The sequence below is a fragment of the Stylophora pistillata genome, chromosome 8 (genome assembly GCF_964205215.1).
Source record: "Stylophora pistillata chromosome 8, jaStyPist1.2, whole genome shotgun sequence".
NCBI classification, from domain to species: Eukaryota; Metazoa; Cnidaria; class Anthozoa; order Scleractinia; family Pocilloporidae; genus Stylophora; species Stylophora pistillata.
Window position 1 is genome coordinate 16158574 of NC_142526.1, and position 16641 is coordinate 16175214.

Below are 16641 nucleotides of genomic sequence, written 5' to 3' on the forward strand. Positions count from 1 at the left end.
ACTGGACTACTCACGCCTCACGCCTCACGCCTCACGCCTCTTGTTTCCCATTTGTTCTTAAAGAAATTCAAACTGCAGAAATTTTCATTAGTTTCACGGCACATTGTTCCATCAATGGAGACCTCCGTTAACAGGGAAGTAGGAGTATACACAGAGAAGGGGGGAGCCAACTAGGAAACTCACCTAACAACTGCTTGATAGCCCTTATGTATGGGACACCTAAATTGGTTCTGTTGACCGCCCGTAAATCCTCGGTCCAGTCCTTGACTATCTGCAACACGGCCTGCAGTTCAGACCTCTGTTGCTCCATTGTCTTCAACATTCCATTCAAATCATCTATTCTCTTACGTAAAGCCTGTTGGTTACTGAAGATCTTTTTGACGGGTATGCGCTTTTGCTCATCACCGCTGGAACCTTCATTGTCACTGAGCCCACTATCTGACGACATTGACATCTTTTTACCTAATATCATGGCAAGATGAGAAATACTTATTAACGGAAAACTTGATTTAGAAATTATAATGGCCGCAATGTCTAAGAGAGTGGATTCCTCAACTATATCGGTATATGGAACAACACACACTATTAACAGAGCACAGTGTACGTATAGACCATTGGACGCATTCAACAGAACAAAGGTAAACACGTGAACACATACATTACCACCATGGTTTACTGCACGAACATTTTAAGATTACAAACAAAAGGACTCCATCAAGCTTGAATAACTGGAAAAGAAACTTGCAGGGTGGTTAATGGGATGAAGATCAGAGCAGCAATCTAGTCAGAAGACTACAGGATATAGCCATTCTTATGTATAAGGTAAAGAACAATTTATCTCCTAATTACATATGTAGCCTTTTTCAAATTCCACAACTTAGGTACACACTGCGTAATAATGATTTTGGTATACCTAGATTTAATACTGTCACTTTTGGAAAACATTCGCTTAGATATATGGGACCCAAAATATGGGCAATTGTACCAAGAAATGTAAGAGAACTGACATCCATATCATCTTTTAAATGTAACATACGTAGAATAGACCTTGTTTCTAAATTGACTGATAGTAAATGTGAAAACTGCCTTTTATGTAAGACTTAGGTTAGATTTTAAATTGTACATATATATTGTTTTATTTTTAAATTTCTTAAATTTTTAGGTAGTATTTAGTGTCCCCAGTTAGTGGTTGTATAACTGCTATTTTAGATTTGACACATAAATAAAGGTTGTATGTATGTATGTATGTATGTGAAAGAAGGAACGAGATAGGAGAGAAGTATTTTAAAACGTAGACAATTTTTACCTATGCGCGTTTTTGTTTCAATTATATCTATAATATTCGCTTAGTGTGTTAAATGGCTTTTGCCAAGGAAATAGACCAGTTCATGAAAACAGCAATTTATTTTTTTCTAATGGATCGGCCATTGACTTAAAGAGTGGAATAAAGAGTTGTGATGACTAACCTTTTGCTTACACTGAGTTGAATTATCTTCCAATAACGAGAACGTTCCTGAAGACATGGCTAAGTGACCGGGAGGTTTAGTGGTACTACTTTATTTCTTGCACCCTTATTTCTTGCACCCTTATTTCTTGCACCCTTATTTCTTGCACCCTTATTTCTTGGTTCAACATCCCACAGTCAAATCTTATTTAATGTCCTTGACAGCAAAAAATTCCCAGATATATCTCCCACCCTCTGTTAACTTTAACTCAAGCCCCTGGTTAGAGTTCTCATCCGAGGCGAAAGCTTTATTAATGCTTATCACATGGAGTTAAAGACATACCTTTCTGTGACAAAGCTTTGTTTTTCTTCGGTATCGCTGGGGCATACCTTACTCCTGCAGCCGAAGATTTAGAGTTGCTGGGATATTTTAAAATACCTTTCCTCAAAGGAGAAGGATGCTTAGACGTGGCGCTGCGTTGATCCTTTATGACTATGTCCCCAAATAATTCTGGGACCTTACTTTGACGTACCTGTCGTGGAGTTGATTTGATAGAGAAGCCCCGGGAATACTGTACTCTTTGAGATAATAATTGCCTTTGGACAGCTTTGGGGGATACAAAAGACGGGAATTTCTCAGGGGAGCTATTACAGCTGCTTTTTCTTTGCTTCATCTTGTCCGGCACTCGTTGAGAATTTCGATTCAATGTTTTGATTCTATCGTTTCGTATCAGATGCGACTTAAGGTTTATGGGATTTAAAGTCATCCGGGAACTATCGGCAGTCTCATTCAGATTGGCAGGATCTGGTTTTAGTTCTGTTGTAGATTGCTTAGTATTTGTACTTAAAGTCTGGTTCGCAATTGCTGGTTCGAAGTCTTGTTCGATGCCGCTCTCGTCTTTGTCTTCTGCAGAAGTTGAACTGTCACACCGTTCAGATTCGTCTAAAAGAGAGACTTCGTCCTTGATACTCTCACAGTCTTTCGTCTCACCATTACATCTGAAAACAAAATACCACGAGCAAAGCAGGTTAGCTTTTATTAAATAGTCTTTCACTTATTCAATTGGAACAATGTAAATAACACAAGCAAGGGAAGAAAAACTACAGACTACCAAATTACACCTGATAATAATTAATTTGATCAAGCTTTTCCTTTTGCACTTGAACCAATCAGATTGCTGTATGAAACCGCGTTAACATAACGCCAGTGACATAGCCATACCTCTCTGTATCAGAAAGCGTTGAGGATTCCAACACTAAACACAGTTCGCAAATTTCATTCTTCTTTACCAAATTTCTCTCCTCAGCTCTGTCTTCAAGTTTACCGACTGAGTCAGCGACGTGTGCATCGATGCCTTCGTCCTCAGAAGATTCCCCAATCACCCTTATGTCTGACGTAGATTTTAAAATACTCGACATAGGCTGGTTTGCTTCCATAAATGGTGGAGAGGATTCCTGAAACAAGAAACAGACATGAGTGTCTTTCAAGACTTAACTGTTTACTTGAACATTTGAGTGATGTAACTGACCTGTAGCTGAGAGTTTGGGTCAACATTTTCTTTCTGAGATTTGACGTTTTCATCGTCTTCCTGTTTTGTTCGACGAAAGCTGAACAACCTCCGGAGCATGTTTTCTCGAATAAATGCGTCTAGGACGAGGTAAACTGTTCAAGTTGAAGAAAGAAATCATGACCGACTTAATTGAGTTCACTTATCATGTTGTTGAGACATGATTTGATTTTCGGATTATAGTTATAAAAAATAAGGAAAATGTTTCTAAACACTGAAAGAAACGAAAACTGAATTGGGAAAGAGTGCATATACATGTTTCCATGCTACTGATGTATGAGCTATCCATTTCTTTACTAGAAATTTACAAACAAAGAGAATTCAACAACGCTGGTTATTTGTGACTTTGTTGTTATAAAGAAATAAACGTGCCCGTTAGGAAGGTGTTCAACAGCTGTCCCGCTATCATGCGTCGTTTGTGAAATCGTGTAAGCGTGTAACAGGTGTGACAACTAATCACGTGTATCTATCGAGGGCAGACAGTTAGAAGATCTTCAGTATAAAACTAAGGTGTAAACAACGCTGTAATTGATATCAAAACTTATCTAGGACTTATTTAAAAGAAACAAAGAAATGACTGAAAAACTAACAACCGAAGTTTGTTTAGAATGGTGATTACGCCCGAAAATCAACGCGCAGCAGGCGGCACTAAGATTATTGACATAATGAAGCAATAAAAACTACCTGCTGAATTTATATTCTCGTTACCTTGTTGTGGAATTACAAGAACCCTTCCACCTCAGTTAACACGACTTCCTTCCCGCTCTTTACTTTGCTTGTGTGAGAATGATTCAAAAGCCGCGAATTTTGTGACAAATTGCTCCGTTTACCACTTTTTGTAAATAGCGGGTTAATGTGGGTGGAGTTTATCTTATTGTCAACCGCCTGATAACAAACACCTTACATCATATGTTCTTTTAATTTGGTGAGTTGGTTCGGGAAGAAGTGAGGTTTAGGGCGGGATTTCTCTCACCGTTCAATTTATCAATAATGATTTTAAAGACGGTGAGAACACTGCGACAATCCTCTGAATTACGAGCACTCAATTTGAAGAGTCTTCAGTTTGTCCCTCGCCGCGGGTAGACACTTATCAAATGAGAACTTAGACGGACCCACAAGTGACAATTTTCTTTTGCTTTTTGTTCAAAGACAATTTCTTATAGCCTATAATAAAGAAACTTGATTTTAAACTGAGAGATTGGAATATCAACGAGAACTGCAAATACAATCTAGGGCAAATACTCATTTTCCCACCCGATGCAGTGATGATTCTCGACCCTTACTCCATGAATTGAAATAAGTAGCTATAAATGACAAGAAATGAGAGTGAGAGGGGTTGTAATATTAACTGAGTAGCAATCCCCAATTGTCTTTATTGAATTATAACCAATTAAACTCAAACCTATTATATTTGGCCTGCCCAATGACGAAGAAAATACAATGTCATGGTTCATGGTATGTTAGGCGAACAAACACGACACTTAGAAACTCTCAATTTTGACGTTTCTCTTAAATTCCCCTTTTTAGTGTTTTCTTTGATACTACAAAAAATTACGTTGTTAACACTGACAAGGCCAAAGGCAAGAAAGCAGTTAGGCATATAACTCTCTGACTTACCTCCGCGATTGTGCTGCTCGTCCGCTGACTGTGATGGTTTCTTAACTAACGACATAATCAGCACAAGAAGTTGTTATAACAACTCAGTGTTTAAAAATTCATGGAAAACAACTAGCTTTGGAAGGATTCCACACGAACTCTCAAAATATTGACCAATGGAGCGCCTAATGAACTACCTCTTGCTGCAGATCAGTTATATGAGGTGCAGGCGCAAATGTGAAGAGTTTGACAATTTTAGGTCAATCGTTTACGTTCCATCAGCTGAGTTATGATGCATATCTCACGCACCTGTTTCTCCACAAAAAGTGACTTCTTCTGGGCGTTAACAGAACACGAAAGAGACTACCACGCCTTGGACGATAAGGTCACTCGAATTTTCCTCAGCCGAAAAGCAAACAGTTCATTTACCTACACGCAAATGTTTACAGAACTTACGTCGAGGTCTTTAGGACCAAAGAAAGATGAGAGGCATCTGTTAATTGCACTTAGCTGGTATTTGAAAGTATCTGAACTGATTCTGTTCCACGAAAGCTAAATTTTTTCCTATTTTAACATCTAGTATAGAGCCGCGAAAGGGTGGCAAGCCGTAAATTGAGTCACTTCACCTTCAACTGTGAGCTCTGTAGGACACCAAGGGGGGCCTTAAACGGATCATCGCACGACACAACATGAACTGTCAAAACTCTGGACGATTCAAGCATCCAAGAACAGGGTGGAACCACGCCAGTTTCATTTCTAGACTCAGAGTCAAATTTTTAAAATTGCGCGATTGGATATGGTTTATTTCAGATAAAGTGAATTGTGAAAGGGATCGGTGAATCATAATTAATCATAGGGGAAAGTTTGGCAAGTAAAGCACTCTATCGTTAGGATTACTATTAGCAGAGAAGCAATGTCCGAAAATTTAAAGTCAATCGCTCTGAATCTTTGAACGCTTATTATTCTAAAATTATAAATGAACGTCGGTCCATATCATTATTTGTCGATTTGATGAAGAAAGGAATTGCACAGGAACACCCAACTCAGCCCAATAGAAGAGAAAGTCTCAACGCGGTAAACATTTCTGTCTTGCCTGTACTCTAACAGACAGTAATAAGTTAAGTGAAATAATGAAACTGACCTAAAATGAGCTATTTCAATGCCCCCAATGGAACAAAGCTAATGTCTGATGGCATTTTACATATTACAGTTCATTACATTGTTCATGGTGGCTTAATATTACCATGAAAAAGGATAAGTAAAGCTCTGCCATGATCGGCTATTGCTAGCCTGCGAGCGGGCTTTCATTGGTGCTGCGCAGAAGCGGGCGAGATTCGAGCCGACGAGTGAGGGAGAGTCTTTGAGGAGTCTGGCACTAAAAATGAGCCAGAACCCGTGAACGTGGTGACCCCCTCGCGCCCTAACATTGCTCGACGGCTTGAAACGCGTAGGCTTCACCGCTCATATCGCAGTACTGGAAAAACTTGGTTTGTGTGAATGTAAATATTTCAAGGCGGGAATAGGCCAACTGAACTACTTGAGTTCGAACAAAATATTTCCCCAGTCTTTTTTTAAGATTAAAAGACTGTGAATGTAGAAAATCATATATGTGAACGGCGGGTTAAGAAATGAATATCAAAGCAATTTTGCAGGAATGAACACTACTTGAGTAGTAGTGAAAATAATTATTTTCTTTTTATTTACTGCTCAAGCAGTTTTCATTACTGCGAACCGCCCTCCGGTTAGCTCAGTGGATAGAGCGCTGGACTGTTGTGCGGGAGGTCGAGGGTTCGAGCCCCGGCCGGACCAACACTCATGGTCTTAAAATAATTGAGAAGAATATGCTACCTTTCTAATCAAAAAATGATTAGATGTTTTAGTCTTCTCGGATAGGGACGAATAAATGGAGGTCCCGTCTCCTGCAGGGTTAGGGGCAGGAGACGTTAATTTCCCACCTACGAGATTACTGTGTGATAGATGTCCTCCTCTGGGGTGGGATGGGTGGGTAACAGGACCCCAGTTGATACCACTGTCTACTACACTGAAGGGGCTATCCTGTATAAATATATCTAATGATAAAGATCGCTTCGGATATTCATTTTTGAAGATTGTTGTCTATTCCATGATTTCTTTACCACTTTCGAATAACTGGTGGTTGTGTTTTCAGAGTATTGCTCAGCCCTCTGTCTGCAATCTTAGCTATACAGGTTGCTAGGTGACTTGATAAACAGAATAGACATGAAAGGTTGGTATGCCTTAAACTGTACAAAGTAAAAAAAAAGATGGAATTTCATTTTACTAAAATTTATTCAATTACTTACATTTACCTCGTGTTTTGGAAAAAGTTGAAAGAGATATAATAGTATTAATGAATAAGATAATCACTATTTGTTGAGACCGCTAGAGCATTCATGAAAACCTGCACATAAAGGCTCACTTAAAGCCTAACCTGGTCCGGCTTTGATTCAGTAAACAACCATTTAGAGACCAGTGACTTGAGGCTTACAGTACTTGGGTTACAGTACCCGCCAGAGTGGTGAATGAAGGGAAGTAAATTTAAAAATATCTGTAAAAAGTCAACGCATCTTTATTCCCGGGTTAAATCCCTTAAGAGATTCTTAGTAGTTTATTTATTACATTGTTTACTTCAGTGATCCTAGTTAGCAGGATGTGAACGGGAATTGTTTCTCCTATCATTATAAAGTAACCTTCTGACATTCACAGAGAAGTCAACTCAAGACTTGTTAAATAATCCTACCCATTTTTCTAAAGTGCATTGTTAGATATTCAAAAGGCGGATCCCTTCAACACAAAGTATAATCATGCGAAGATCAGATAGGGCCGTCGAAAAGAAAACCTTCTGACGATCAGTATAGATATACACACCAATATTGGTGTAACTGTGCTCTGCGATGAATGTAGCTCTGCGTTTTTTAAATTGTTCGAAATTCCGCTGTGTCCAGTCAACAGAAACTATCAAGAATAGCTTCAAGACTGACGAATACCTATTACCAAACGTCACGTTTGATTTCACAATTTTTCTCTTTAAGGAAGACATAAGGGCGCCAGTAGTAGGAAGCTTTTGACGTTGTTGGGGGAATATTTAAACTTCTTCGTAAATCTAAATTTTTGTAATTGTCAGGATAGCTTGGTCTCCCCGCCCAAGGTTATGATCCTGAAAGTTGCTTTACATATTTTCACTGTATTATTACATAGCTTTGTTGTTGTTGTGAGCATTGCGGGGGTTATTTTGAGGTGTTTAGGTGTTCCCCTGTTATGACGACCGATATGCTATCAACAACATACCAATGCTTTAGGGCAAAATGCAAAGCAAGCTGAAGGTGACAAAGCGATTTTCAAGTCGATCAATATTTGGTCTGGAAGTTTGCTTGTTTAAAAATTTGTCTTTATTCTGAAATCTCTTTTGGCTGTGATCGTAGTCATCTTCGCTGTCATAGCCTTATGAAAGCGGAAAATCATGTCTTTATTTATGATGCGTGTACTGTTCAGGCGGAGATTGGACGTCAACTTAAGCCAGATAAACAGGAAACATTCATAGGAATGAGTGCGAGGAGATAAAGTCTGATTCAACTACTTAGTTTCATTACCAGAGGAACAGCTGTTGCTTAGTTTTAGTTTCCAAATCCGAGTGCTACTGCGAACACTAAAGACGAAAGTTTTAAGAAACATTTTAACGTTGCTATGGTTGGACGGTTTCTTACTAAGTTGCTCAGTGGAGCATTAAACGAATCCGCGGTTTCTTATTTTCGTAGTTAAGTTTATTTACGTTATACTTAAAAAATGTAAATGATCCTTTTGCTATTATGATAATGCGTCATTGAAAGGCTTTTTGAATCATTTCAAGAAACAGTTAGCTTTGCTTTTGAACTGTCTTATAGAAATTAGAAACCGTGGCAGAGTTTTTCAGATAGATTTTGCCGGAAAACAAGAGTTTAGGTTATCTGGTCGCCGATCTTTACTGCTCGATCAAAAGTAAGGTGTAGTTTCAGTTATGCTGTTGAAGTCAAATATTTCTACAGTGACTGAAGACATTCATCCCGGCTGTCAAATACATAACTACAGGTGACTATCAATGAACAGGTGGTACCACACAGTAAACAAACAATCTCAACGGAAAATAGTAAACTGGAACTATGGTTATGCTTCTAACTTAATTGGAAATAAACTAAGCTTAGCTAGCATTTCTACAAGGCACTTCTAAGAAATCAAAAGTTAACTGAAACAGTTGTAAACTGGCCCTACAGTTCATTAAAGTTATTGACCCACAAACCCTGGTGAATTTACACTTAATCAGTTGAATTGTGGGGACAAATAGATGCCATACTGACTGTTTACCAAAGTCCGAGATAAGTAAAATGATCTGGTTATATTTCCTGGTATTCTAGATATATGAGAGTCTCTACTGTCCCTATCAGCTCTCCAAGACATTGCTTGATGTCCTCTATTTTAGCAATATAATCACTTTCGTCACTCGCAATAGAATTGACCAGATTTTGTAGATTTTTGGTGCAATCGGTGATTTTCTCGTGTCCCGATACACCGGACTCGCAGAGGCGCTGTAATGTTCTGTTAAACATGCCGTGTTCGTTATTAAGCTGGGGCCTTATCTTGCCACAAAGTTCGCGCACTGGTCGAATGCATGGTACCTCATGACCGTAACGGTCCACTCGTCCGAACGCCTCACTGAGTTTCTTAACAGCTTGACAAAGGGCTTCTAAATCTCTTTTTTCACCTTGTTTCATGACACTCGGATCTTCAGTCTCTGATTTTGCTCTTTTTCGCCAATTTCTGTTTCCACGCGCGTTTCTGTTTTCTTGAATTTCCATTGCTACTTTGTTGACGTTTTCAAGACTCCTCCAGGTTCGACGCAAACTGCTCCACTGTGGGCGAGCGTCCTGTTTACAGCTCATTGCAAACAAATTTGGCTTTTTTTCAAAATTATCAGGGCGTGGAGTCCGTCGACTGAGTTTGGATGAATGGTTTAAAGTAAGGTGAATCAAGAAAAACTATTCTTTTAAATATAGATCCTGACCTCATGCCACCTGATCTTACTAAGTTATGCTTGCCGAACGGACGGAACGGGGCGTACATTGCACGAACGCACATCGATCACTTGCAATGTACACCTCGGCAGTGATCGACAGATTTCAACACTAATCTCGTTCTCAGGCCTTCCCTCCTCCTCTAAAGTAGTTGGGAAAAAAGGCAGACGTTGAGAATGGGTCGGGAAATGAGCTGTAACTGTAAATGTCACGTCGGTCGACCGCTCAACTAAAATCAGTGCCCATGTATGATCGTTCGGATGAATAGCGTGGGTCGTGGCAGGAAATTTTGTAGTATCTAGCAAATAGGTCTTCACAGAAAGTCTTGCGTATCACTGTTTTAGAACGAGGCCTTTTCCGTGCTTCACAGTTTCTGATAGTTAATCGAAGCGGAAAGCACCGTTACTAAATGGTTCCCAGGAGAGCAACTCTTGCTCTCGATTGCTTTTAATGTCGGCTTAACACTCTAAAGAAAGGCGTCGGTCTTTTGAATGGCTTACCGCATCCTGTTGAACCAGCTGACGACTTTGTGTTGTTTGTGAATGATAATTTGGCACAAAAGCCTTATTCTTTCACTTCCTGTTCTAGGAGTTAAACACAGGAGTATTTTTAACATACCATCCTAGCGGATGGTAACTTTATATGTACACGTACCAATTACCGGAAATCGTCTATTTTGTGTTAACTGCCCAGATTTTTTACTCAAATCGTGTAATTTTCCTGAAAGTAAAGTTGTCTCTTCTTCCAGTGAGTAGGCTTAGCCGTTCTCGGTGACGAAGAATGTGAAAGTTACATTCTTTTAATTACTTGGTCAATATCAATTCAGAGGAAGTCGGCCAAAAATAGTCTACGGTCAAAGCTCACCCCTGTCTTAGCATAACAGGAATTAAAGCAGTGTCACGGCTTGTAAATTGTTTCTTCCGTAACTGAACAGTCACTCGAAATTAATACCCCTTGTGAGTTTCCGGAAGGTGTTATGGTAAGTTTCTGTTTTTTACCTCGACATACGAAAAAGTAGATCGGTTCTTGGAAAACCACCCTTTTAGCTCGAAATGCCTCCGAATTTGTTTACTACTTTTAATATATTAAAAACGATTGGAACTGCAAAAATATCTTTAAAATTTGTTGAATTTTATTGCTTATGACGTAACACTGCATTTAACGCAAAGTATAAGTGGGACATGTATTCCAATAGAACATTGTTATAAATATACTAACTATTAAGTTCCTTATAACTAATCATAACAAATAAATAAAATCACTCAATACAATTAGCAACTAAAAAAAGGTGAAGCCACGAAAATTTGGAATCTTCCTTGCTAAAAACAGAACATGATTTACTGCTTTGATAGGGAGAAAACAAAATTCCATCTGAATTTTCCAACAATTTATTTATATGAAGTTTAATTGCTTCCAGGAAGTTAGAGATAAATGCTAAAAATATGGGAATCAATTAACCACTGTTTGTATCAATTAAAACTGTTAACTGTAAATTACAACAGACCGGCCCAAAGAGTCAAATTCCTGTCAATAATAGTAATGGCAAAATTATCCTCAATATTCAATTTGTAATGTTGCTTAGTTCAACCTAAGCAAAAAATTAGTGCAAATAAATAATTAGGTGACTTCTGTCTTGTATTTTACATTCTTTAGTCACTCCCTAAAATTAGGGCAATGAAGTATAATTCTCGATAAATAAATTAAATTTTCCCAACTAAATTTGACTCTTTAGATGTCTTAAAGGATGTTATATATCATGGTGAAAATGCAATTCAAATTCTGTGGTATACGAGGGATGGCTTCACCAATAAATAAGTTTAACTTTGAAGAAAAGTTTAACTGCTATTTACACCAGTATGAGCTGTTTCAAATCTTTAAAACATTAAAACTTATTTGTAAAAAGTTATTTCTTTGAAAAAAGGGTGCAACTTAAACTAGTGGCAAAGACATTTCTCATAATATTAATTAAGAAACTCTGTGCCACATATTTCAACCTTTGAAGATTCTTTTTTTAAAAAAAGAAAGTCTAAAAAATTAAGGCTGTTTTTTCTTTCTTGTATGAGTAGGTATATAGTCTTTGATTTGAACATTTGTTTCTGTTTCATTTTTTGTATCATAAAAAGATTATTCAATGGTTGGAATAAAATAAACGTTCTCCTACTACACAAACATAGTTGCCCTTGTTGGTTTTAAATTCCAAGACAATCACATAATCTTGTGAACATAATTAAATTACCCTGAAAAATAACCTTAGAAAAAAAACCTTAATAAATATAATTAACCCTAATTCAAAGGATGTTTTCATGGTTTCTCTTTCACAGATAAATGGGTAAAAACTAGCTTGGAAATGTTTCACCCTGACACGGTCTACCACAATTTTTGCTTGTATTTTAAACTCTATGAAGCTGATTGTCACCAGCCTTGCTGGTATAATAGGTATTTCTTCATTGGAACTGGAATGGGAAGCTTTTCTACATTTCCTTTTGTTAGGTGCTCTTTTCCAATGGATTTGCGTATTGTACGTCGGCACAGATCCATCAGTGGTTGAGGTTCAGCTATAAAAGAAAAAAAAAAAGAATATGAACATGGTTGGAAAGGAAACTTCCCCAAGTACAAACATTTATTGATATCACAAATACAGTCAAGTAAATTTGATACCAAAGCCAGTTGCCTCAGTTCTACTGCAAAAGTCATTGACTTTCAGTTAGGTTTTTCCAATATCACTTAAATCAATCTATTCATTTTACTATGTTAAGATTTTTCTTTCTGCCTGGTATTTAAATGCATCCATATAAACACTGTATAAAGTAAACAGAGCATACTGCTCAATATAAATAGGGTTTGTTAAAAAAAAGAACTGTCTTGAAAACATAGTAACAGGTATCATGATCCAAAGTATGAGTGAGTCACTAATAGTAACTAGGCAGCCTTAACAAATATTTCTTATTGAGTTTTGCAGTAATTTCTTTCTTTGGTGCAAATACTTAGATATAAGCCAAAAAATTTGACTTGCAGTTGATTCAGAGATAAATTTACTTAAGAACCATTATATTTGTAAGACTGCAATTCTCTGAGTTTGAAACAACAGTAAGGGTGAAAGTTTTGACCATAAACAAAATAAAAATTACCCTTCACATTTATTAATCTAATGTCATTATTTCAACCGTATAGTATAACATTTTTGTCGGCAATGAATTTTGGTTTCGCATGGTAAGAATTTTGACAAGTTTGGTAAGGAAAAGTAATTCATCTTTTCCTACAATGCCTTATTAGATCAAAAGTGAAATTTTTTAACTGTGTTGTTGAATTAAAAAAGCCGATCTAATTTCGAATTGTTTTGTGGCAAACGCTTTCAATGTTCTCTACATGCAACAGGTGGTTTGGCACGCGCCACGTTCATTGCATCAACATAGCTGCGATGTGATCTCATTGTTCCTTTGTTTCCACCCAGCTTTAGGGATAAAAATCTTACAGGGAGACAAAATTTCAAAGCCTCTGATACCACACAAAGGCTACTTCGATATTGTTAAGACGGAAAAAAACATTTATAGTGGAAATTTGACAAATTCTCTCAGGCGGAAATGACGAAACAGTCCCAAAGGATGAGAGGACTTCATTCCAAATGAAATATTAATTTCCATTCACCCATAGGAACAATGAAATCGGAAGAGAATACACTGTCTTAATGTCGTTGAGTTTTACGACAAACTTTCGCCGAAAAAATGATAAAAGCCGCTGCAAATCTATTTCAGAGATATACATCTGAGACATAAACAAAACGAATCCGTTCAAGAAGAGGCAAGTGAACCAATGAGACGAACGAAACAATTTCTACTACCAGAAGCTTTCAATTTCGAAATCTTCTTGCTTCTTTAGAAACTAATTGACAGAACGGATTTGGAAAGCGATAGAATCAGGGAAAGCGAATTTTTTTTCTTTCTCAAAAACCGTAACGCCAATCGATGAGGTAATTTTCTCATGTGACGTAAGGGAAGTTAAAATCACATGGGAATGAATATTTCAACCCCAAAACATGGCAATACATTTTTTTACGATCAATTTTAAAGTCCTCTGGTAAGGGATGAGGAATGTAAGAACTGAATCAGTACGTTAAAAAAATGAAGATTTGCTTCAACAGCCACTGACGGGCAAAACATACACTATGACAGGCTGAGTGAAAAAAGAATTCTAAACAATTGGTTTGCGTTTATGCACGAAACAAAGGACAACTCACACAGGAAGAATTCACTCGCTAAAAGAAAAGGCACTACTCACGATCTAGTCCACCGATGTATTTCATAGTGATTTCACAATGTCCCCAAACGGCTGAGACTATAGGATATACAGTTTTCCCTTTCATTCCACGGAAAGCAACTCCTAAATAGCGTCCATCGTTCGTTTCAAAAGCCATAGTTCCTTCATCCATGTCCAATATAACGCGAAATTTGTCAGGTACCACAAAGCTATGATCATTGTCTGACAAAACTGGATACTTGACTGACGAAACGTTCTTTTCGTTATGGTAAAGCTTGTTTCTAACAATGTCCCATCCCCAACTATCCTCGTTGTTGCCGACCAGGGATTGATAGCCAGTACAGTGAAGAAGGGCTTTTGATGTAGCTACCCCTACCACTGCGTGTGTCCCACGTTGTCGTGTTGACCACTGAATCTCCCAGACATGAAATCCTCGACTATAACCCTTTTTTCCTCGTATGCAGTCCGTACTCTGTGCTACTGGATGTCTGTGAAAGGTAAACGGGTCGTCGTCCTTGACGAAAATGTTCACCGATCGATCATTCGGGTTCCAAGCATGTTCTGACAAAGCCTCTTCCGGTAGAGGAGGACGATCGAGTAAAATGTCTAATTTTTCTGGTCTCGCCAAGTCTCTAGCCCGATCTTCTTCTTGAAAGACGTTGAGCGATTTATAAACTCCTTGTCTATTGTCATTGTGGTCGTTCCTTTTCACGGCCGATATTCTTGATCCCATGTCGAGAAAGGGATAGTAGAAGAGAGAAGTGTAACTGGGATGTAAAGGATCCAACGTGGAGGCTTGACGCACTCTTGTAAATATTCTCAAGTAGGTTTCTCGGGTTGATCACTGGTTCTAAGTTCTTCCTATCATTCAAACTTTCTTAGAGTCAAGATTTCACAACTTTTCCTCCGGTCAAAAATTTTTCGAGCGTCCCGACTTGTTTCAAAAGAACGTTCTATTCAACGGAATCAAAACACGCATGAAATACGTGCGTGCTTGTCCAAATTGACTCACGTAATTTCTCGCTGAATGTGGTTGGCTTTAACTAAGACAGCGGTAAATTCTTGGCTAAACTTTAGAAGACGAATTTTGTAACTTACCAGTTCTTCTAAAAAATGAATGAGAGTTTTTTCCGACACTCCTTTCAAGCGACCGATGAATGCCCTTTGTTGTGCTATGAAAATGTTCAGTACAATGTTATTTATATCCTCGAACAAATGAATGGAGAGCTTCACGCATGCGTCATAGCCAGTCAAGCGTGAATGGCTTACAACGTGTATTACACGAGTTTCATACCGACTTCCGGTTTGCGTGAAAACGCGTTCTCCCGGAAACGGGAATAATCATGGGGCCGTCTGTTGTCCGTGTTCAACGCTTCAATGAAATAAAAGCATTTTTCATTTTCGAGATGAGAAACTGAAAATTATCATTCTCTAACAAGATTATGGGCGCGTTAAAACGAGATTTCCCCAAAGATTCTTTTTTTTTTTGTTAAATTCGAAACCGAAGCGAATTCCATTCAACTGTTATCAGCGTCAAAGTTGTATGGCAATCAATATTTAATCGTTCAATAGCAAGGAGGACATTGACTCTAAGTGAAACAGGTGATTTTAGCACAGGTTCAATAGAGCATAAGAATAACATGTGTTCGCTGTGTACAGCAGAACGACCAAAACGGTAAAGTAAACTGTTGTAAATTTTAGTTCAAATCATTTGTTACTTAATCGCGTGGCTTATTTTCGATCAATCATGGCATGACTTAAAACCTGTTTCGTGACCAACAGAATAAGCATAAGGAACTGATAATCCAAGGTTTTATCGAACCGGTGATCATGGCTAAAAGCAGTTAAATTTTTTCTACAATGCTGAACGCATGAATGAACTACACGCAATCGAATGATAAATTGCAGAAGTCCTTTGCACTTACCTCAGCCTTCACTTATTACGTTCATGTTAAATTTTGCCTAAAATTCGTGAAATGATTAAAAAATTACGGTTAGTTGCTTTTTTGATGAGGACATGTTCTTCAGAGCAAAGGAAATCCAAAAGGATGAAAAAGTATCCTCCAGCGCCTAAAGTAATCGTCAGTTTTGGCGTAATAAAATGTCGTCCAGACGATCGCTGTGCATTTAACTGCAAAACACTCCTCACTTCCCTTTCGTCTCCATGCCCATTTAGTCCCAACCCTCCCCTACAACATTCGCAGGTCATACTCCACGACAAATTTGTGACTTGAGTGTAATACGCGCGCGTTCTGCGTGGGTTCTTCATGTTTGCGTGAGTTCAAGTTGACGTCATTCGGGCGTTGCGGTCGACGTGATGAAATTCCCGCTCGGACGTAAACATTGCCGCTTCGAGAAACACTACAAAGTAGCGAAGGTTTCTCTTGGGTATAAATCTCTCCAGAAATTTTAATTTACAGTCCGTATTATTGAAAATGATGGATAGGAAAAAATCCTTGATCTTCGTGATCGAAGATTTGATCACGAAAATTCATTGAGACGTGACATTGCATGATTGCAGTCATGTTTGCTAAACTGATCCCATATTTATCGGGGTCACGGTTTCCATGACATTCAAGAACCTACTCGTAAGTTCGATTTGGAGTTTACAATTTCATCATGTAATGCCGGCTGTATCACTATTAGGATAAGTTTTCATCTGGGACAGCAATGAACAAAACCAAATTCGTGACTTTCACTTTACTTGCGTGTAACG

At 38.1% G+C, this 16641-nt stretch overlaps 3 protein-coding genes across 6 annotated transcripts in view; all 3 read right to left on the reverse strand.

Moving 5' to 3' along the window:
- The window catches only part of LOC111319476 (uncharacterized), a 5959-nt gene extending 1005 nt beyond the window's left edge, over positions 1 to 4954 (reverse strand). Inside the window, exons 1-6 of one of the 4 annotated variants that reach the window (XM_088730983.1) lie at positions 4806 to 4917; positions 4630 to 4674; positions 2974 to 3107; positions 2667 to 2899; positions 1788 to 2443; positions 184 to 462 (exon numbers count right to left, since the gene is read on the reverse strand). In XM_088730983.1, the coding sequence (XP_088587109.1) occupies positions 184 to 462; positions 1788 to 2443; positions 2667 to 2899; positions 2974 to 3072 (1267 nt within the window). In that variant the 5' untranslated portion in view covers positions 3073 to 3107; positions 4630 to 4674; positions 4806 to 4917. Of the gene's footprint in view, positions 1 to 183; positions 463 to 1787; positions 2444 to 2666; positions 2900 to 2973; positions 3108 to 3720; positions 4503 to 4629 lie in introns of those variants that run through there. The other 3 variants (XM_088730982.1, XM_088730984.1, XM_088730985.1) reach the window with 3 other exon arrangements.
- Positions 4955 to 8365: 3411 nt separating this feature from the next.
- LOC148725204 (uncharacterized) lies at positions 8366 to 16433 on the reverse strand. The gene is made up of 2 exons (XM_088730558.1): positions 15851 to 16433; positions 8366 to 10255 (listed from the first exon to the last, which is right to left on the reverse strand). The coding sequence occupies exon 2, from the start codon at positions 9537 to 9539 to the stop codon at positions 8994 to 8996; it is 546 nt and encodes a 181-aa protein (XP_088586684.1). The 5' UTR covers positions 9540 to 10255; positions 15851 to 16433; the 3' UTR covers positions 8366 to 8993.
- Positions 10782 to 15852, reverse strand: LOC111321498 (protein gustavus). The gene is made up of 2 exons (XM_022924400.2): positions 13947 to 15852; positions 10782 to 12226 (listed from the first exon to the last, which is right to left on the reverse strand). The coding sequence occupies exons 1-2, from the start codon at positions 14656 to 14658 to the stop codon at positions 12084 to 12086; spliced, it is 855 nt and encodes a 284-aa protein (XP_022780135.1). The 5' UTR covers positions 14659 to 15852; the 3' UTR covers positions 10782 to 12083.
- Positions 16434 to 16641: the final 208 nt, after the last annotated feature.

Excerpts from the sequence above, each read along its gene's own strand:
- LOC148725204 (XM_088730558.1), bottom strand. The coding sequence starts at position 9,539 with ATGAGCTGTAAACAGGACGCTCGCCCACAGTGGAGCAGTTTGCGTCGA.
- LOC111321498 (XM_022924400.2), bottom strand. The coding sequence starts at position 14,658 with ATGGGATCAAGAATATCGGCCGTGAAAAGGAACGACCACAATGACAAT. Across the intron at positions 12,227-13,946 it reads ATACATCGGTGGACTAGATC|CTGAACCTCAACCACTGATG; the intron begins GTGAGTAGTGCC and ends TTTCTTTTATAG.